The 22,302-nt window shown below is 42.5% G+C and overlaps 1 protein-coding gene and 1 pseudogene across 6 annotated transcripts in view; one reads left to right on the plus strand and one right to left on the minus strand.

Annotated features, from left to right (window-relative positions):
• LOC114494777 overlaps window positions 1-13,734 on the minus strand; it is a 69,256-nt pseudogene extending 55,522 nt beyond the window's left edge.
• Window positions 1-16,754, plus strand: part of GPR1 (G protein-coupled receptor 1) — a 76,652-nt gene extending 59,898 nt beyond the window's left edge. For 4 of the 6 annotated variants that reach the window (XM_036022985.1, XM_036022984.1, XM_036022987.1 and 1 more), the window contains one exon: window positions 13,991-16,754. In XM_036022985.1, the coding sequence (XP_035878878.1) occupies window positions 14,020-15,087 (1,068 nt within the window). In that variant the 5' untranslated portion in view covers window positions 13,991-14,019 and the 3' untranslated portion in view covers window positions 15,088-16,754. Of the gene's footprint in view, window positions 1-8,122; window positions 8,194-13,990 lie in introns of all 6 variants that reach the window. The other 2 variants (XM_036022986.1, XM_036022988.1) reach the window with 1 other exon arrangement.
• Window positions 16,755-22,302: the final 5,548 nt, after the last annotated feature.

The following is a 22,302-nucleotide window of genomic DNA, read 5'->3' on the forward strand; positions in this document are numbered from 1 at the left end:
CCATTTGCAAAGATTTTGCAAAGATTCTTCCCAAACCAAACATGTGACCGAGCCCGTGGATGCGATGCCATTGAGATAGAACAATGGGTCCTGCACTCCGGAGGACATCCGGCACCTCTGAGAATTATCAGATTGAATGATACCCAAATCGGTCATCCTCTGTCCTAATCAGGAATATTACAGGCATTATTTTATAATTCTCTGTTGGTACATGATCAAAATATCCAAGTACAAAATAGCTTCTGATTGTGGACCCACTTTTCAACACCTGCTTTTATCCCCTTCTGAAACTTTGATTTGACTTGATATGTATTAGAATTTCTCACTCTCTACTCCTCATTTTTAGCTTTTTTCCTCATATTTTCCATTTCATTGTCTCTCTGTGTTACATTTTGGATAACTTCTTCAGATGTATCTTCTAGTTTACATTCTCTCATCAACTAGGTCTAAGCTTCTATTTTCTGTATCCATTAAATGAAATTTCAATATTAAGTTTTTGATTTCTGGAAGTTCTACTTCATTCTTTATAAAACTTTCTTGTCCCAAAGTAGACATGGTGCTTAAAAGTCCGGCAGTTATTAGTGCTTCTGTTTTCAGTGTTCAGGTCGTGCATAGTGTTCTGCTGACTTTCTGTTTTCTTGTGTATAGAATGAAGGGATTAAATTAAATTACCTCTAACATCTCTTCCCATTTTAACAATGAGTCTGTGATCTGTAGCTACCCTGACTCCACCCTCTTTCAAAGAGACGAAAGAATGGAAATTGGTTTGTAAAGGGAGGACTCCCATTCCCGAACAAATAATGGCAAGTTGAGAAAGAATGAAAGTAACAGAAATAGCAACCAGCAATTTGGGGATAATATGGGACATCGGGAAAATTGTGTTCCTTTTCTGCACAACATGCATGGAAGAAATTTTATAGTGTCCTCTCTCTTTACCCACCATGCCACCCAAGCCCTCTAAGAACCTTAGCAGAGACAGCACTGTGTACATGCACTGATTGACAGAAGACTGGCTAAGCCACATAATCAGAACTGTACATCCTGACCAATAGCCAAGAGAGCCATCAAACTTCATCGCTAAAACATTTGAGTAACCACAACATAGGGTCTCAGGGTTGCCAGAATTTAGACATCATCAAGTCCAGTCATGTTTAATTGCCGATTTCCTGCTACAAAACCCTCAATTTACAGTTGCCTCATAAAACATCTCCCAGTATGAGTAACGTGCTATCATCTGGCACAGGTTTGTGTAAGAACGAAAACTTCATGGGTTCTTTTCACTGGTATTCCCTGCTGTATCTCCAGGGCCTAAAATACATAGTAGATGCTCAGTAAATAGTAAATGAATAAATGCCAATTTTAAACAATTATAATCTTTAGGAAGTTTTGACTTACATCGAGCTACAATGTTTCTTTCCCTCTTATTCTTAGTTTCACTGTCTGGCAGATAACACAGTTTGTTCTTCCGTAGGCAAGCCCTCGAAGCATTTGAAAAAAGTCAACCTGCCCCTTCTTTCCAGGAGGAACGGCTTCCACCAGTTCACCCAATGCTCCTCTCATGATGTAGTTTAAAGCCTTCTCTCCATCCTGTTCCCTCTCTTTTGGACATGCTCCAGTTTATCCTTGTTCTTCTTGCATTAGAATTTCCAGAAAAGAATACAATACCCCGAGGTGCAGTCTGACCAGTTCTCACAGAGTTAGACAAATACTTCCCCAATTCTATTAAAAAGTCCAAGGGCAAATTTTACCGTGTGTGTGTGTGTTTTAAGCTGCCTCATGTCTTTCTTGACTCACACTGAACTCATGGTCAAGGAGAAAGCTTGCATTTGGGCATAAATTTAGCATGTCTTAATGTCAGAACAGGTCACCAAAGGACACTAATCTCTGCCTTGGGTGCACAGCAGTGCACATCCCCTGGGAGTGAAAGTGAAGGTGGTTGACCAGCATGCTTCCAGGCCTCCTCATGTCGGCTGACGCCCTTCTCATGAATGGTGAAAAGGCAGTGAATGAGCCATTAGTCCACATTGTGGATCTCTTTTCATATTGGCTTACCAAATCCATTTTAGCAAAACAGTTCAGGGCCTGTGACTGCTGCTTAAGCATGTTAGCCGGGAAAACCTGCCGGAGAAGATGACTTGCTTTGTGCTGTAACTGGCGTAAAGTTCAAGCCAAGTGTTGCTTAACACATGACTTCTGAAGTGGCAGAAGACAGATAATGTCTAAAGAACACAGTGGATACTGCCTTTCGGTCCCATTTTCCAGGTCAGTATGGTAGAGTTAGATTTTTTTATGAAGTAATTGAATGGTCATTGTGAATTTCTCTGTTCAGAACCTTCAAAACATCTTAAATACAAGCTATAAACGAAAATGTCTTGAATTCAAGATATCTATGGTTACTGACTCTTCCTAGATGGTTTTAAAGATGAGCTTAGAATTGCCAAACTGTTTTGCTTTTAATGACTAGTCACACAAGTTATAAAACGCAGTTTCAGGGAATCAGACTTTAGGTGGAAATAATTTGTCTGACTTTGCCTAGTTAGAAAAAATCTGTGATGAGCAGAAAAGATACAGGAATCTGTTCTAAAAGTAGAATTTCTATTTATTTACTTCTAGAGAGACGGGGAGGGAGGGAGAAAGAGAGGGGCAGAAACATCCATGTACAAGAGATACATCACTCGGTTGCCTCTCCCACGTCCTCACCTGGGAACCTGGCCTGCAACCCAGGCATGTACCCTGACTGGGAATCAAACCACTGACCACTGGGTTCGCAAGCCAGGGCTCAATCCATACAACCACACCAGTCAGGGCTAAAAGTAGAATTTTAAAAAAGAAATTTGATTATATCAAGTGGTTTGTTCATTGAGTTCCTTCCAAGTTCCCAATCAGGAAGTAAACTGCACTGTGCCTCGGCAAAGATACATTATGTCACTTGCATAGGCACCAAGATCTCTTCTGATTGTGTCCTAGGGCATGACGATCTGGAGAAGCACTTGGCTTTCAGGTATCCAAAATACTGCGACGATGGGGACAGGGCAGACACATGCCTACACCCATTCTTTCTTACGAACCACCATGCTTCATGACCTTTAGAAGGTCACTTTTATTTTCCTCAAGTAACAGACCTCTATTTCTGAGACAAGGTTGAGTAATATCAAATAGGAAAGAAAGATATTAAATACATTAAAATTATTTACTGTAAATTTACTGTGTCCAGAAACAATCTGCAAACTAATATGATTAAGAGGTCTCAGAAGCAGCAGTTCTGCTCCTGGATTTCTACCAGTGGTCAGAGAATAAGTAAATGGGAAAGATGGCATAATATATACAATGAGCTCAGACTAAAGAAAAGAGCTGTTAAAATACAGAAAATATAGTCATATGTTTTACTGTTGAACAAGTATCTTTTGCTCCTGCCTTCCTTCCTTCTTCCCTCTCTTCCTTCCTTTCTTTGACAGGCAAGGAAAGAAGAGGGGGAAATAAAAGAGTTTAGAGCTATAGGCACAAATGTTCTCTCTCCCTACTTATGCAGACTTCACTATGAAGAACTAGTTAAGAAGGCAAGAGTGTGTTTCTTCGGCAGTTCTACAGCTGTTTTAGGCACTGCTGCATGTTTATAACCTTTTCTCACAGATGTTACATTTTATGAAACGTGACTCATTCGGGTGGTACTGGTATCTTTAAATAAAAGAAATCCCAGAGGGCTGAATGATTACACAACTCTTGTTCGCTCATAACCTGAAATACTTGAATATATGCTGGGGGGGAGAAAAAGCAATAAGACTTTGCCATACTCACCGGTAAATGAATTAGAAAGAGCAATGATTTCAATTTCATTCTTTTTCTCTGGAAGGAATAAGGGAAGGACAATACTCTTGTTTGGGGAGGTTTTGTTTTCATTTGCAGAATATTTTTAATTTGCGTAGGCCTTTTGTTTTGGGTCTTGGTTCATATTTTTGATCCAATGTGCAACAGAAATGTACTGGACAATGTATTTTGAAGACCCACTCTACGCAGGGCGCTGGGTCCGGTGCTCCCTGGAGGCACAGAGAGTGGTAGAAGAGCTAGAATGCACTGTCCTGCCATCCTCGAGCTTCTCGTAACTGTTTAAAACTGTGTGTCACTCGCCTTTTCCAGAGGAGGCCCCCGGGGTCCCAGGTGGGAAGGTGACACATCCAAAACCATGCAACTAGTGACATGCAGAAGTGACACTTGGACCATCTCTCCCGAGTTCCAGTGCTCTGTCGGCATCCCAGGCAAGCTGGTGCCCATGGACTCAAATGGGTCATGTGTCCCGGCAGATCAAGAACTAGGGTGAGGCAACTGAGGCAAAATTTTCACAGGTGTCAAAAACCTTAGTAATCACACTTCATGCAAAAGAATCTCGCACTGAACAAAATATCCAAATTTTAAATGAAGTCAGGATCCAACTCTGTGTGCATGATATAACCTCACCGGCCTCACTCTAATCCTGGTCCTATGTCAAGCAACCTGAACTTTTGGGTTGACCAAGTGGAAAACCAGTAAGAAAATGTTCCCATGGCAAGGAGAGTTGTAAAGGAATCTCTGAATGTATAGAAGAAAGTGTTCAGATGTTCAGAGATGGGTCACAAACTAGGCACAGTAGTGTGTGCACTTGGGTAAAATAGCTCTCGTTTGTTTTAGTAAGAAGCTGACACCAAAGAGCATGGGGGGAAACTCGAGATGTGACAGTGGGTCACACTCACCTCTGGGGGACACTGTTCCCATAATGAGCCAGGTTCCCTCAGAGGGCTCTGCTAGACAGAGGACAAAAGGGGGCCCTGGGAGCCCCACAGTGGGGTTTGGATGAAGGTCTTTGATCAGCACTAGGAAGTGGGTTAAAAGTTTTCTTCCCCTTTTTGATTTTCTCCTCTCTCATCCACGTCTTGTGCCTGATGAGTCAAGCCAGGACCCGGGTATGCACCATTGGGAAGCACCCTCGCCCTTAGAAGGCCAAGAAGAAATCACAGTGGATTTCAGGAGGAAAGGAGAGGCTCTCGGGCAGATGCAACCCTCCAGGTTCCTACGCAGTCCAGTTCTCCAGGAGAGAGCAAAGAAGATGCATTTGCCCGAGTGTCCTCAGCATCCAGATGCTGTGAGCTAGATTGAAGTTGGTTTCGATTCCTGGTCTGGCGGTTTGGTTCTTCACTTTTCTACGTTTTGCAGTGACTTTAACTGCAGAGTCAGAGCCAGCCCCAGAGACAGAATAGATTCTGGGTAAATGTGCACCTCTGACACAGGGCTCATATGTAGCAGTGACAGGGCACAAAGTTAAAAAATGTTCTCATAAGCTGGCTCTGCTGGGCCTGGAGGTGGGGAGCGGTGTGGAAGAGTCTAAGAAAGAACCAAAGTAGCTTTCTTTTTCTTAGGTGATTCTCAGCTTCCTCCTATCTAGTCATCCTCATTTGCAGGGAAGAGTGGTTGACTTTCTTGCTTGTTTTGTTTTGTTTTGGTTTTGTTTTTCATTCAGCCACAGGTACAGCTCTGGGTGGGGGGTGGGGAAGCAATAGCAAAATTATTCTCTAAATTCTGTCATTCTCAGAATCTCTACTACTTTAAACCCTCTTGAGAAAGGAGCCCTGTACTTGAAAGGAGCAGGGTGCTTGAAGATTAAGAGCCTGGGCGTTTACAAATTGGATAAGAAGTCTAGCCATGCCAATTTGCCAACTAAACGGTTTGCGAGTTCTTTAATTTCCCTCTTCTTCAGTTTACTGATCAGTAGAGAATAAGGGCTCAAAAATAATATCCGTTGTCATAGCTTCTTGCCCTTAAAGGGCCCCTGCATGCACACGTCAGTGCCTTCTAGAGCATCTCATTCAGCAGCCGTTCAGGCTGTGCCTGAACCCCTTCAGCACCTGCCCAGTACAATCTATCTGTTTGTTTGGTCTGTTGTTTTGCAGGTTTTTAATATTCTCCAATTTGAGCAGCTATAACTTCATGTTTCTAATAAGCTGAGATTTTCCTGGCTACTATGCCAACGTTTTTTGCCCTAGCTCCAACACTGGAAACACACAGAATAAAACCCTTACTTTTTCCTCATCCTCACCTATCTGAAGAAGGCCACCAGACCCCTGAAGACTTCCTTTTCCCCTGATGCCTTCAGCCATTCCTATAACAAAGACACCATCTCAAGTCTCTGCAGCCTCCTGAGTTTTTTCTTTGCGCTGCTTTAGTTTTCCAGTGGGCTTCTCAAAATCTGCTTTGCAGACCTCAACAAACGAGTCCTAATAAGACTGACCATGACAACGTGGAGTGCTGAGGTTGCTAGCTTTGTTTTCATTGTCATAAAAGAATTAAAAGTACTCACAAGAATAATTCTGGAACCCAATTATTAGGTTATTTGTGACCAATAGGCAAGCCTTTCAACTTGCTTTATTTTATTTTCCACTACTCCATTTCATCCTATACTCCCTCCTGTCTCCTCCTAGAGGGAAAAAAAGGCAAAAAATATTTTCGGGCACAATCTGGTGTGAATAGGAGGAAGTTCTAGAAATGTTGCCCTTCCCTCCCCACCCCCACTTTTTTTTTTTGCTGTCGTGTTGAAAAAACATTACTGTTGCTGTCAAAACAAGTTTCCCATCTACCCCCCTCACCAAGTTCACTTACTACTTCTCTGAATGATGAGCAGTATTGTTTTGTGAGTGACTTCAACTTCAATATATTCTGCAAGTTCCTTGACTATTGTTCCTTCTCCTTTAGGAGAAGAGCCTTCTCTTTCTTTAAGAAAGGAAATATCTTGCCCTAAGACTTCTGTAAATGTCACTGACAATATGTGATTGAAAACCAAAACATACTTAGTGCCAAGTAATGATGAAGTACAAAACAAAGGTGTATTGTGGTAGCAGCACAAACTTCCACTGTGTGCTCCTGACTTTTCTAAGGCCTGGCTCTGTCTGCAGAAATTTCAGGTCATGGTTAAAGATTCTAGACTCACACATTGTCATGGTCCACCTTTGAGGCAATATTTAAAGCCTGGGTGGTATCTATTTATGAGTTTTATAAACTGTTAGGTACCCTGTTGTGACTGCTGCTTCCAAAATCAGTTCTTCAAGAGACATAACACTGCCCAGAAGATATTAGAAAGGAGTAAAGCTTTAATTTTGACTGTTTGTGTGAATGAAAATACCCAAAATATAATCTGGGACAATTCGGATCTCCAGTAGCTATCTAGTCACGCCCTACAAAAATAAAATGACAGAAGTCCTGTGCCCTCAAGGTTTCAGATTCAGTGGCCACTTTGTTCCTGCTAAAATATTACTCGTAGACATAGAAATCCTTTTTCAAGGAAATACTGATTTGGGGGTTTCTTGCTGCCATAACCAAGGCTTTGAGACATTATATCATCAACGGTGGTGCTTCTTCCCCAGACTCTAGATAATATTTGGAGAGGAGCAAGATAAAGACCTAGACTACATTCTTTAATCAGAGGTGAATAAATAGCTCTTTTAAAAGAGAGAAGTATGAGAAATGTAATGCTTCACAGCATTATCTTTTCTCACTAGTCGTGGCCAGATAACAATGGCAGCGGGGGGCTAAACACAGGGGTCTTCCAACTCAAACGCCTCCAGAAGGCAGGCAAACAACAATGTGTGAACTGCACACAGAGTCAATGTTTTCAGAAATACAAAGCCCACAAAACAAAACAAGTTTCAAAATCTCGACTTCAAACTTCTTATCCTCATCATGAAGTAACACCAAGAAGTCCCTCTATAGTGTCCTGCTTTGGTCTTACACTGGCTATAATTCTAGCTGCAATCATTGAGCATATTTCATGTGCTAGGTACTGAGCTGACCACTTTTTGAGGATTTCCTTACATGATCATCACAGCAACTCTATGACTTCGTACTGTTACTATTCCCATGTTACAAGTAAGGAGGCGATTAAGATTTCGAGGTAGTGGGTGGTATCTCTGAGATTCCACCGCGTGCAAGAGGGGGAGATGGGGATTTGAAGGCAAGCAGTCTAATTCCAGAGCTCATAAACCACTTTATTGCCTGATACTTAGATCGCATCTGTGTTAATTATCTTACAGTCTTGAAAAGGAATTAAGCCCAAAACTTTCTCCCTGACCCAAGGTTCATCATCCCCTCTGCTTTCTCCCAGCGATCAGCAGTCACACTGACTGCCCAAGTGGGGATGCTAACCTCTGGGTGGAGCATTAGAACAACAGGCCTGTAAGTAGGCACTGACTTCTCAAATATGTGGTGTGTCTTCTTAAAAGACTTTGTTTTATTTATTGATTTTAAAAAGAGAGAAGAAGAGAGAGAGAGGAACATCGATCTGTTGTTCCACTTATCTATGCATTCACTGGTTGTCTCCTGTGGGTGCCCTGACCGGGGATCGAACCCGTAACTTTGGTGTATCGGACGATGACGCTCTTGTCAGCTGAGCTACTTGGCTAGAGCTGTGCTGTGTCTTCTTTAACTGCCCCAGTGAAGCAGGGGGTTAGACATGCAGGTCAGCCTGGAAGTGGTTTTTATGAAAAGACTTTGATCCCAGCAGAGTGAAAATAAGTATCATTTCCATTTTATTCAATTGTTCTTTCCTCTTTTTTTTTTCCATAAAGGAAAAACTCTCCCAACCTCACTGCCTTTAAAAGTGAATAAAACATTTGTATGCCCTAAAATTAGATAGCTTTTCTGTTTGAGGTTGATTTTGAATGCCAACTCCATAAAAAAGTTATTGTGAATGACATACTCAGTTTAGCTACACTTCCTGAAAAGTTCTATTAGCTTCCTAAATGAATGTCTCTCAGATATCTCTCCCTCATCTCCATTCTCACTGTCACTGCCTAAGGCTCTTCCATCTTGGACTTTGATTGTGACAACATTCTCCCAAACTGCTACCAGATGACATTTGTAAAAACAAAGATTCGGTGATGTCACTCTCTCCTACAAACCTTTTTATTTGCTCCCAACTGGCAATGGAGTAACATCCAAATGCTTAAGCATGACATTAAGGATATCATCACCACAACACTCCCCTTCATTGTTGTCTCTTTTCCAGACAAACCAAAAAAATTCCATTCTTCCTAATATGCCAAGGAATATTGTCAGTAATGTTTCAATGTCTGGCGTGAAGCAGTAAATGACATGGGAGCTATAGATAAGCAAGCTACTTCTCTATGAAAGGGTAGGCTCCGCCCAGGGTTGGGTGAGAAGGTGTTATCTGCAGTCACTGTTCTGGCTCTTAGCAACCAGCAGTAGCTGTCAGTATCACACCCAACCTCCAGTTTCCATTTAAACCTCCACCGCTTGCGTTGGGTCAATAAACAGGGCATCTTTATAAAACACTGCTGTGCCTCAACACCTTCCAAGCAGAGACTGTTTGTCCAAAGGGCAGCGAAATATTCTACTGGTGCCAAACATCTTGAGTACAGTGTGGGTGCGGGGTACAGTCTATATTTGATCGTTAGGGGAAAAGACTGAACAATGCCTCCAAATACCCGTTACCTGCATATGCATTTCAAATACATCTCTCTTCCCTGAGAAGCCAGCCCTTGAAAAATTAAGTTTGCTTACCATATATGTTTGCTGGGTCATGGATCTGTGATTTTTTTCCCCAGAGGTTCTCTTTCATGTCCATTGATTCATTCAACTCATCCCTGCCATCAATCAGAAGCAAAATACATGTTCCCTCAAGGGCCCCTATGGTTGTCACAGAAGACACGTTTATTTAGCCCTTGAGTTCATTTGTACCAGGGTGTCTGAGGAACTCCACACGGCAATCCACCTAGACCAAGGTCACTGAATCCTTCTCTTGGTTTAAAGCAGATTAGAGCCTACATTTCCTTAAGATCCTATTAGGTATACGTTTTAGCAGTGGTCCATGAAAACCTATCTGACTCAACATTATGGAACTAAATTAAACCTCTCTGCATTCACCAAATGTTCTGCCAGAAGGCATCTTTGTGTTTGTCAAGGTAGATAAACAGAATGTTTCCCTTTACAGCCAAGCCTCGTTTAAAGGCACATTGAAAAGCTTAATGATACACATTACTACCAGATGTCCTTTCCCCAAGTCATCTGGATTTCTTAGGCTATTTATCACTATACTTTCTGCCAGAACTCTTGCTCTGAAATCTATTTACTCAGAAAAGAATTTCAGCTTCACCATCTATTAAATCTGAATAGACCAGAAACCAATTTGTTTAACTCAATAAACAGTTCTGGGCTCCAGAAGTAGACATTCGCCGCTTAAGTATTTGGGTCAGTGTTACCCAGAAAGTGATAACGTGGGTCCCCAGGACAGCTGAATCCCTGCAGGAAATAAGCCTCTTCACATTCTTTGGAGGCCAAGCCGCAGACTTCAGGGATGGCTCTCTGACCTTTGCTCCGCACCGAGCGTTTCTCACACATTCCTGAGAGACTTGGGTGGATCCGCACACATTCTTGTCCGCGGTGCAGCCTGCCACATGCTTAAGTGGCTACTCCAAAGATTTTATGATCATGTAGATCTTCATTAGCCTGTATGTCAGTCAGAATATTTATTTGCTTTTCAGCAGCACACATGGTTTAAGACAAATACAGTAGCTCTTTTTTCCGTCAAGTCTACAGCGTTATTCTGACATTGCCACCTTGCCCCTCCAAGGACTTCTAAGTTGACAAAACGAGATGAGGTCCCAATGGAAAGTCACTGCCAGCCAACACCATTTGACTCAGCCCGTTTCATAAACAGCAATGTTTCCTTCAGACCTGGACTTAAAGACTTAGTTTTGCCTGCTCTCCACCTCCATTTCTACTTACTGCCCAACAGGGCTCCTTTCCATTGCCCAGAAATCCCTCCGCTTTCACCTGAGGCTGTGTTCACGATCCCCCACTCCCTCCCCCACCACTTCTCCAAAACACGTGTGTATGGCCACGTGGTTACATCGAGGACGAATTTGCCTGTGCTTCCTTTCTGTACATCTTTTTGCCCTCTCTTCTCTCACCAAGAATGAACAGATAAGTATAACACACTATGATTGATGAGACAGCAGAATTTCCGTTTTTAAAAGTTTAAAAACACATCGCTTAAAGTTTACGCCCTTAAATTTCCATTGGCAGCAATGCACAAGGTTGTAAGGTTTCTTCATAGACCACGTTTTTGCTTTGAGGTTGCAGACCTTATTTCGAGATTGCACTTTCACACACTTCGTTTGCACTCTCATGCAGTTTTAATTTTTTCAACAGGTTTCTTTCTTACACGGTATTAGCAAAGATTGCAAATTCAAGTGCTGGCAGCATCTTAGAACGTATCATAAATGTGTTCTTTGGAGGTGGTGGTGACCGGGGCAAGTCAGAGAGTGCATACCTCGTCTGAGGAGGAATGCAATGCTGTTCTAGGAAATGCAGGCCCATTCCTAACAGATAATATAAATTATCCAGAGGAGCTAAACAGTCGAATCTTTTTTTGTGTGAAATTTCCCAATATTTAAATATTAGCATCTACATCAAATATTTTAAAACATGTTTCGATCAAATTAAACACACCAATCACTAGTTTGCAAGGGTTATAAAGTACAGTTGGGGTGTGGTGGGGTGGACAGACCAAGCTGAGCCAGGACCCTGAGGTGAGAGTGCTCACAGGAAAAGGGCAGATTCACCAGCAAGAGACAGAGGGAAGGGGTTCAGACTCGGCTCAGTACGTGTAGGTCAGAGTTTCTTAACTTCGGCCTCCTTGATCTGCGGGATAAGACCATTTTTTTCCTGTGGGGGGTTGTGTATTTTAGGATGTTTAGCAGTATCCCTGGCCCAGATACCAGTGGCATCCATCTGCCCCTTCCCTCAGCCCCTGTCGTCATAACCAACAGTGCCTCCACATGTTGCCAAATATCCAAGGAGGCAAAACTGACCTGCGTTGAGAATCACTGGAGGAGATGTTGTGGTATAAGAGATGGGAGTTGCTGTCAGGGTGTTGTCTCCTGGGTTGGTAGGTGAAGAGTCTAACCAACTGGGAGCACGGAGGCGTGGAGCCTGAAAGAGAGCAAATGAGAAAGGTCATGGAAATGTGGTGATAGAGGTCAGCATTCTCCCAAGGACTAGCAAGAACTAACAATACCAACCCCAAACTGGAACCCCCAGGAAAGGCCTAGGAACAAAGCAGTACCCAGTTACTCAGACTGGAGAATGGAGTAGAGGTAGGTCTATGGGGCCAGGAAGACTCCCGGGTTATGCTTTGAACTAGGAACATGGTTGAGTTCACGTTTAGGGCAGAGCACAGCTCGTGAGAGTGGAAAGATCTAAGCTGTGGGGATTAGATCAATGATGAGGCAGGGATATACGGGTCTTTGAACCAGAGGTGGCAGGAAACAGGATGAGCGACATTTATCAGGGAATTTATTCACCCTTCCCTCTAATGGACCAGGGACATTGTCCTGCTTCAAAGAATAGCTCTGGGTGCACTCTCACTCCCAGGAGCATGCCCATGCCTTTCCCTTCCACCTCTTCTTCCCCCCACAGATGCTCATCTTCTAAACTCCAAGGGACCCCACAGCACTTACAACCAGGGGATGATAGGCATCGGCAGCTCATCCCAGGCTAACCCCCTGGACCCGTCTCCAAGGCCCCCTTCTCTCTGACTTCCCAGCAAGCCAACGCAGCCCTGCCTGGGGTCTCTCCTGCTGTTTCTTTTACCCTGAGCCCTTCCTTATTTCACTGTCCCCAGCTTTAATAAAAGTATTTACAAAATAATAATTAAAAAATAATAATAGCTCTGGTCCTAGGTGCTGATTTATTATTTTGTTTTTCTTACAAAGGTCCTCCTTGATAACTCTTAATAGAAACCCAGCAGAGTTAGTTAGGAACTATTTTTTCTAGAGAAAAAAGCATTGTCCTAATCTCTACAGTCCATCTCCTACATCAGTTGGGCAGAGAAGGAAGCGAAGGTCTCTGGAGAGGCTGTTGAGTATTAAACCTGAGGGTCTGCCTCTCTGGGACCAAGGGGCGCGTCGCTCACAGGAGCCAACTCAGAGTATCTATTTCTGTTTTAATGTATAGTTTCCCCTTTAGTATTGACAAGCTCAATGTTTGTTTTTCTTTTTTTTCTGGTGTGTTTTAAAAAATATATTTTATTTATTTATTTTTAGAAAGAGGGGGAGGGAGGGAGAAAGAGAGGGAGAGAAACATTGATATGTGGCTGTCTCTTGCACATGCCCAGTCAGGGACCTGGCCCACAACCCAGGCATGTGCCCTGACTGAGAATCAAACCAGCCACCTCTCAGTTCACAGCCGGGACTCAGTCCACTGAGCCACACCAGCCAGGGTGAAGAGCTCAACGTTTCTAAGAATTTGCCTGTCCCAAGAGTCACAAACTTGCAGCTGGGTTGACTATGGCCCACAGCTATTTTGTTTAAAGCAGTAATTTAGGACTTGGAAACTTTTCACATTAAAATATAAATATCCAGCAATTCTTCAAAAACTCTGGCAATGTTAAGTGCTCATTTCCCACATGGAAACAAATGGTTGGAACACACTGGCTGCTGTTCTGTTCACTGAATGCAAGTCCACTGCTCTTTCGTTCACCCAGATCCCATTGTCTCCCGACCTGGACTGCTGCACCCATTAAAGCGTCCTGCTCCTAGAGACACTTAAATGGTGAAATAAAGGGCAGAGGGCATCAACTCTGCCCAAACAGCACAGGTCTAGCATTATCACAACTAGACCTATGCTGCCCCTCGTTTTCTCATAAAGCCCCCGTCCTACCAGCCCAGCATAGTCCATTGCAAAATCTCCCATATTCAGTCTCCATAGTTTAAAAGGGTGTTCTTAAATGCACTGGCTGTTTCCTCTGCCTTGAAAATTTGCTTTGAGAATTATCAGTATGACACTGAAGCTCACCAAGATTTGCACATCAAGAATATAATCACAAGTACTACTCAGAAATCTACTATTTCCAGTTCATGAAATGAAATCTTTTTATCCTTATGTGCCTATTCACTGAACATTTCTTGTTCTTTTAAAAATGGTTTTCTTTTTAAACTTGCTCCTATAGGTTTCTTCATTCTCCACCTTCTCAAGGTCATGGAAGATCTAGAAGCAGCATTATTTGAAGAATTTGAGAACTACTCCTATCCCACGGAATATTACTCCCCAGAGTCTGATGTGGAAGAGAAAATACCCCTAGGAGTGGTTCACTGGGTCTCCCTGGTGTTATATTGTTTAGCGTTTGTCCTGGGCATTCCAGGGAATGCCATGGTCATTTGGTTCACGGGTTTCAAGTGGAAGAAGACAGTCACCACTCTCTGGTTTCTCAATCTAGCCATTGCGGATTTCATTTTTCTTCTCTTCTTGCCCCTATATATTTCCTATGTGGCCATGAATTTCCAATGGCCTTTTGGCCTCTGGTTGTGCAAGGCCAATTCCTTCATTGCCCAGCTGAACATGTTTGCCAGCGTTTATTTCCTGATGGTGATTAGCCTGGACCGCTATGTGCACTTGATCCATCCTGTCGTAGCTCATCGGCACCGAACCCTGAGGAACTCCCAGGTTGTCATTGTACTCGTTTGGCTTTTGGCCGCTATAATGGGTGGTCCTTCCCTATACTTCCGGGACACTGAGGAGCTGAATAACCACACTATTTGCTATAATAATTTCCACAAGCATGATCCTAACATCGCTTTGATGAGGCACCACGTTCTGACCTGGGTGAAATTTATCTTTGGGTACCTCTCGCCTTTACTAACAATGAGCATTTGCTACTTGTGTCTCATCTTCAAGGTGAAGAAGCGAAACAACCTGGTCTCTAATAAGTATTTCTGGACCATCGTAGCTGTGGTCTTGGCCTTTTTTATTTGCTGGACTCCTTACCACCTGTTCAGCATTGGGGAGCTCACGATTCACCACAGTAGCTATTTCCACCAGGTGCTACGGGCTGGAATCCCCCTCTCCACGGCCCTGGCATTCCTCAATAGTTGCTTGAATCCCATCCTTTATGTCCTAATTAGTAAGAAGTTCCAAGCACGCTTTCGAGCCTCGGTTGCTGAGATACTGAAGTACACGCTGTGGGAAGTCAGCTGTTCTGGCACGGCGGGCGAACAGCTTAGGAACTCTGAAACCAAGAACTCGGGCCTCCTGGAAACAGCCCAGTGAAATACTACTCTTCCACACGTCGGGATCAGGCTTTTGTGTGGGTCCCCTGACAGATGCCTTCAGATGACTTGGTCCCAAGATACAGAGCGGGCAGTAGCTTTTCGTTGTTGTTTTTGGTTAGCTCGTTGGCATCACATTCTTATGTGGATATAACATTGAGGAAAGATTTTCATTTTTTCCCTGTTACTTAACTTGTGTGTCATTGTTGCTGATTATACTATAGTGCATTAATCATGGGTGTTGAGGTAATTTCAGTTATTATTTTATAAATCTTAACAAGTGTCTCTAAGTCCTAAATCTTAATACTAAATATGTGATTAACTCATTTCAAAAATAGTAAAATAAATTTCCTTAAGCCTTTTAATTTTGTACAAGTAACCTGTTAGAAAAGTTCTTAAAATGTAACGTGCACTTCTTAATTTCATGTAACCTTTGTATATACATTTATGAATTAAACTAATAGTTGATTACAGTAATTAGTTTAAAGCATTTTTCCAGTTGATCGTTATTAATGCTTCGTAAACTGCCCCAAAATCTAGTTGCTTAGAAACAAAGATTTATTACTGTGCTATCTCACAGCTCAGAGTCAGGAATTCGCGCAAGCACAGAAGGGAGGCTCCTCTGTGCTTTACAATGAATGCCTGGAACCTCAGCTGGACTGCGGGGACCCAAATGGCTGAGGTTCCCGGCAGCTGGGGTTGGCTGAGCAGCTCTCTGCCCTTCCGTCTTCTCTCCTCTCCTCCCCCCACTCTCCTCTCTTCTTTCTTCACACAGCTGTTCTATCATGGCACTTCTGGATAGCCAGACTTCATATAAAACAATTTAGGGCTCCAAGAGACCAAGGCGGACATTTCTAGTACTGTTAAAGCTATGCTCAACACAGACATTGTATCACTCCCATAGTACCCTATTGGTCAAAGCCATCATAAGCCTTTTATTTCCATAACAGTCTTTATATAGACACCAGTATAAAACCAATAAAGCAACCCTGGCTGGTGTGGCTCAGTGGATGGAGTGCTGACTGTGAACCAGAAGGTCGCTGGTTCAGTTCCTGGTCAGGGCACATGCCTGGGTTACCGGCCAGGCCCCCGTTTGTGGGCGTGTGAAGGCATCTGACTGATGATTGATGTATCTCACACACCAGTGTTTCTCTCCCTCCCTTCCTCTCTCTCTAAAAATAAATAAATAAAATCTTTTAAAAAAAAAAGACCAATAAAGCACACCTTTAAGTCAGGTGCACATCTGTCACATATTAGACTGTAAGAATATTTTGACCTATATGCATTATTCCATTTAGCAAATAAGTGAATATCTAAGAGTTATGCCAAGCTAGACAGGTATTGTGAGGGATGCCAAGAACCATAAGGTACTCATAGTTTAGAAAGTGAGATGACATTTGCATAAAAACCATCACGAAATGAAGCAGGCTGTCCTAAGAGCCAAAGACAGCCAGGAAAAGTGCGCCTTGTTCTGAGTGCTGAGAGATGGCATCCCGCGGGGAGGGGAGGGAGCACAGGAAGCCTCTGTCCTGCCTTGGGGCTTCCCTGCAGTCCCGGTCCTACCTTTTGTCTCTGCTGGCACCCTCGTCTTCGTGAAGATAATCTCTGCTGCTCAGTGCGATTTAAAATATATGTTTAGCCTTGGTTGGTATGGCTCAGTGGATTGAGCACTGGCCTTTGCACTGAAAGGTCACCAGTTTGAAAACCAGTCAGGGCACATGCCTGGGTTGCAGACCAGGTGCCCAGTTGGGGGCGTGCAAGGGGCAACTGATTGATCTGATGTTTCTCTCCTCCCTCCCTTTCCCTCTCTCTAAAAATAAATAAATAAAATATTAAGGAAATAAAAATAAATAAAAAATATATTTAATTTTCTACAATTTCTCAATTTTAATTTGGATGTTGTGAGGGGACCATTGTTATTTCTTGAATCAGTATCTTTTTTAATTTCATCTCTTATTAATTTCATCTACTATCAGGTCATTTATTGTCTATGTTCTTTACTATGAGCCCCATGCAACAATCAGGTCTGGCTTTGAAAATTATTCCAAAAAAATGTGTGGCATAGCTCAGTCTACCTAAACTTCTGCTATTCCTAGACCTCATGGTTTCTGTCATATCCAGTGTAGATTAAGGGGAGGAAGGGAGAGAAAAACTCTTTGTGAGCTTCTGGCCCTCTGTCCAGCATTTACCTTTTTCCTCTGCCCGTGGTTTGAGATATTCCACTCTGGGTCCCCCTTGTCCCTGGAGGAACAGGTCCTGGGTTCCCAGAACCAGAAAAGCTGGAGGATCCAAGAAGAAACAAAAAGAGGGAGAGTGTCATAGTCTCGTCCTTTTTGAGCAAATGGAGACTCTCAAGGCTGCGGGGGAGAGAGGAAGGCTGAGGAGCAGCGAGGGCAGGGGAAAATGATCGGAGCAGGGGGTTTTCTGGAAGTCGCATTTCAGGGCGGTGCTTCCTGACCTCTGTGGGTTAGGGATCCTTGCAAGGCTGCTCTACGCACTCAGTTAACTGGGCGCTCGGTTAATCTAGGGCCCGTGAGCTTTCCAAGGGCCTAAGGAAATATTCGAGATCTTAAAAAATAATTATTGGCTCTAGAATACAAAAAGAGAACTTGTAAAGTCAAAAGGAATACTTAATTGCATGCAATAACATATACCTTTATGGTGGTTGGTCAAATGAAGTGTTTAGTAATTATATAAAACCATATATTTAACATGGGATTTCAGTATGTTTCAATGCTTGATATGAGGCATGGGGCTTCCCAAAAGAAAAGTGCTTTGAGAAGGTCTACGAAGGTCTTAGAGGAGCTTTGAATCCCTGCAAGAATCTGATGAAAGTCATGTATCCTTTCTACAGAAAAATGCCTTTAAGTAAAATACCAGGGAGGCCTTAGACCCCAAGCTAATAACCCCAGTTTCAGGAGTTTTTAAAATAGCTGGTAGCAGGCATGTTGACAGGAATTCACTAGGGGAAAGCAGCAACCAGTAAAGGCACTTTGCAGCAGGCACAGGACTTGCTTTCATTCACAGTTTGAGGGAAGAACCAAGGAGTAACAGAGGACCCACACTTAGATCCAGGCCTGGGGCCTCCTCCCCTGCCAGATGGAATCTGGTTAGTGAGGCTCTCTCGAGGGATAACAACGAAGAGCAGGATGAAGGACAAGAAAGACAGAGGCTGGAGGCTGGACGAGCGGTACAGCAATTTTGGGAAGAAGCAAAGGAGCTTGGTGCCTAGTTGGCAGGAGAGGAAAGAATCCCAGGAAGCTCAGGGACTGGGGTGTAGACCCAGGGAGACCTGCCTTTTCCTCAATGGAAGGAAGCTCTTAGGAATAGGGTACAAGTCCCAAGGCCTCTGGAGGCAGAATATCTGGATTTGAATTACGACTACAACACATCCTAGCTCTGTGACCTTGGCTAAATTCAGATTTCTAGACCTCAATTTTCCCCATCTGCAAAATGGGAATAGCAATGGTATCTGCCACACGGGGTTATTGTGAAAATTAAATGAGTTGCTGCAGGTATTTGTAGGGCATTCCTGAAAGCACTTAGAGTGGTACTTAGCTCTATAGATAGCTACCTGATAAGAAATTAGCTGGTATTAAACTTACTCAATGAAACTCCTACTATATTCTGACATAGTAACTGTTTAGTAAATGTTAGATCCCCTCCTCCTCTTGCATGAACATAAAAGTCTCATAGGAGGCACACAGACAACTTTAAAACAAGACAGTTCATAAGTGCTATAAAAGAATATATGTGCTGGGAGGCTGCAAGGCGCAGGAAGGAGCAGAATTTAAAAAGACTTCTTGCAAGAGGTGTTTGAAGTGCATTTTGAAAAATTACTACCATGTGACAAAGTGCAGGTGCAGAAAGAGGTTATTTTAGGTAGATGGCACAGCAAGAACAAAGGTAGAGACTGGAAAACATGGGCTGTGTTCAGAAAAGGGTGAGTAGTCCCATTTTACAGGAACAAAGTGGAAATGGGAGATTCAGAGCTGGTGTCAAGCTTGAAGAGTAATCCACAGTTCTTTCCTATGTTTATATATGGGAAGTAGGTCTTTTGGGGATGAATGTTTAGAAGTCTGTGGACATTCTCTTTTGATTTTCACTTTCCTGAAGGTTGTACAGGCCAGTGAAGTTCCAAATGACAGGCTCTTATTTGGGACATTTCCTGAATGCACCTATTATCAAACGGGGCATGTAATGAGAGAATGTCTGTTTATCAGTCTCAGTTTCCAATTTAGGTTTACCCTTATGTGATATCTTCTCACGCTCCCTAAGTGAAGATATGAAGCGCTGCTGAAATAGGATTAAATTGTATAAAAGCAGGGAAGAAGAACTTTTCCCACTCTATTACCGACACATTATTGGACTCTGAAGGCCTGGATTTGAGTTCTTCCTCCTCTCACTGGATGAATACCCAGGCACATCATCTTCCAGAGCTCAGTCTAACCTGTCAACGGTGATAACAGTGTCTGCCTAATCTCCTAGGCCTATAATAAAGTTCAAATTAGACGACATATAGGAGCCATTTATCTATATATTTTAGTTTTTTATTCTAAGGAAAATAATTGCCATTGCCGAATGGTATTTGGAAAAAATTACGCACGTCTCAAAACACGAATGCAACTCTTTTTGTATTTGCGTCTTTGTCTATAAGCTTATCTTTTGATAATAACAATATAAAATCAAGCATTTTTCAATGTTGCTATCGTCTCCATTTTTGAAGTAATTCTATTAAGCTTACAAAAGATTTCATTGAGTATATATGCCATCGTTTAGTCATTTCCATTTGTTGGGATTATAACAGTCTTATTTACCTGCTTCCATCCACCCCATCTCCAAATTTCCCCATGAATGCGCCAGCCTATTATTCAAATGCCTCACAACCTGGCCCCATCCTGTCTAATCCAACACACTGCGAAATGCAGCCGAACTGGTTGAATGGCCTCCGGAACGTTCCTGGGTTTATCACTCTGCCTTTCATACCCTCCTGGGGCATTCTCTCTCTCTCTCTCCTTTTAACAAACTGGTCAAGGTCTATCTAGTTTAAGCTCTGATTTCTCTAAAAAACTTTTCTTCAATTCTAGCTTTCTTGTGAACTTTTGGATTACCTGCTTAATCGCAAAATGACTTTTATACTTTTTCAACAATTTTGTATGTGTTTGAACCACCTCCCTAGTAATTTTCTTTGTATTTTTTTATAGCAGCTAGGAGTGATGCTGAATGAATCATTTTTTAATTCCCTCCCACACCATACCCAACCCTGTGCCGGGGAGGCTGAACCTGAAAAACAAACAAGGTTTCAGTTGTTGTAATCACGTATGGGGCATGCAAATAGAGGTGGCCACTTATTTTTCCTGTCTTCCACTCCAAAGGCAGAAACCGAAAAAAAAAAATCTTTCTCTTTACATATACCTATGCCCCCGAGCCTATGGGTTCAAAAACAGTTCATTCAGTATCCTGGCTCACATGTAAATGTCAGCACTGCTCATAAATAGCAAAAAATTGAAAGCAATCTAAAAATCCAATAAATAGACTGGTTACATAAGATATGAAACAATGGATTATGTAACTTAAAAAATGAGAAAGCTTTTTCTGTACTGATATGGAATATTCAAGATATAGATGATCTCCAAGATATTTGTCTGTTTCTACGGACAAAATGCCAAGCGCAGAACTGTCTGTGTTGCATGCTGCGGTTGGTCTGTGTGCATATACTCAGACCAGCCCTGGAAAAGCCCAAGAACCTGGTGGTATATCAGTTGCTTTTATTGGAAGTGAACAAAGATTTCATTGTATAACCCCTTGAATTTTGAACCATGTCAATGTATTATCTACTTTTAAAAATGTAAAATTAAAAGATACTGTTAAATATATTTTTTATTCAAGGCTGTGAAGTCAAGCTTTGGTCACACGTGTCATCAGTTATGTCTTTTTTAAAAGATTTCATTTACTTATTTTCAGAGTGGAGGAGGGAGGAAGAAAGAGGGAGAGAAACACCAATGTGTGAGAGAAACAGCTCAGCAATCAGTGGCCTCTCACACACCCCCAAACAGGGACCTGGCCTGAAACCAGAGAGGCGCCCTGACAGGGAATCACACCAGTGACTTTTCGGTTCGCAGGCTGGCACTCAATCCGCTGAGCCTCACCAGCCAGGGCTTTTTTCAAGATTTATAAGACAGCTGTGGCTTGAACTCACCGTGCTGAATTTTTAAACGCCTTTTAAACAAGTTTTTAATCATTAATTTTTTTATCATTAATATTTGTTGAAACCTAATGTTTTGGCCAAGCTACTTGGTACCAATCCCTTTAATATGTCAATGCCTAAATTATTTTCGCTACTATTCATTAGTTCATCTCTCCATAGCAGCATTTCCAGAATCCACAGGATCTGAATCACTAGAAAATGAGGTGCTGCCCTCTGCTGGCTCTCATGATACTGACAACCTGAAATTTTCTTTTGATTTTAGATTGGGCTTGTTGGACTAAATTGCTTAGTGAAGATTTCAATCTTTAGTACATATACATCCAATTAAACAAATTTTCTTTACAATTTCAACTATTTCCCACACTCAAGGTAGTCACATATAAAGAAAATCAGATTTGAGAGGGGAAAATAAAAACAGCACAGGCTGCTTCAGCTAGGAAACTTCTGACCTCAAATCACTTAATCTCTTTGGTCTACAGAGACCTTTGGAGGTCAGCAATTTCCAAGCTGTACTTTTATAAAAACTACCGTGAAAAAAATTAAATGCCATATATATCTCAAATTAACGAAGATGAAACTGCTCCCAGGATTCAACCGTCCCGTAACATGCCGTCTTCATCTCGGCACACTCACCTGTGGTACGACCTCCCTTGGTCAGTGCACAAGTCCTTGTGCACCAATGGGTCCCATCAGATTTCCAAATGAGAAAAAGGCCCCACGTAGCCCCCACTCACCCTCACACCCAAGCCAGGCTTTAGAAAAAAGCCATAGCCTGGGAATCAATTATCTGTATAATCTTCCTCCCACAACACAATGCTACTCAAAACATACACCCAACAAGTCCCACTCTCCTTTGTAGGTATATGGTCAGGCATGATTGCATCTGGGCAAATGGTTGTTCATTCATGAGAAATTCTGGGAGCCCTTCCCGTACTTGTTACCGTGTTGTGTTAGGTGTCCTTGAGTAACAATGCACATCTCCACATTTGAAATTGTGGCTTCTCAGTC

This window comes from Phyllostomus discolor, chromosome 4, assembly GCF_004126475.2.
Source record: "Phyllostomus discolor isolate MPI-MPIP mPhyDis1 chromosome 4, mPhyDis1.pri.v3, whole genome shotgun sequence".
In the NCBI taxonomy this organism is placed as follows: domain Eukaryota; kingdom Metazoa; phylum Chordata; class Mammalia; order Chiroptera; family Phyllostomidae; genus Phyllostomus; species Phyllostomus discolor.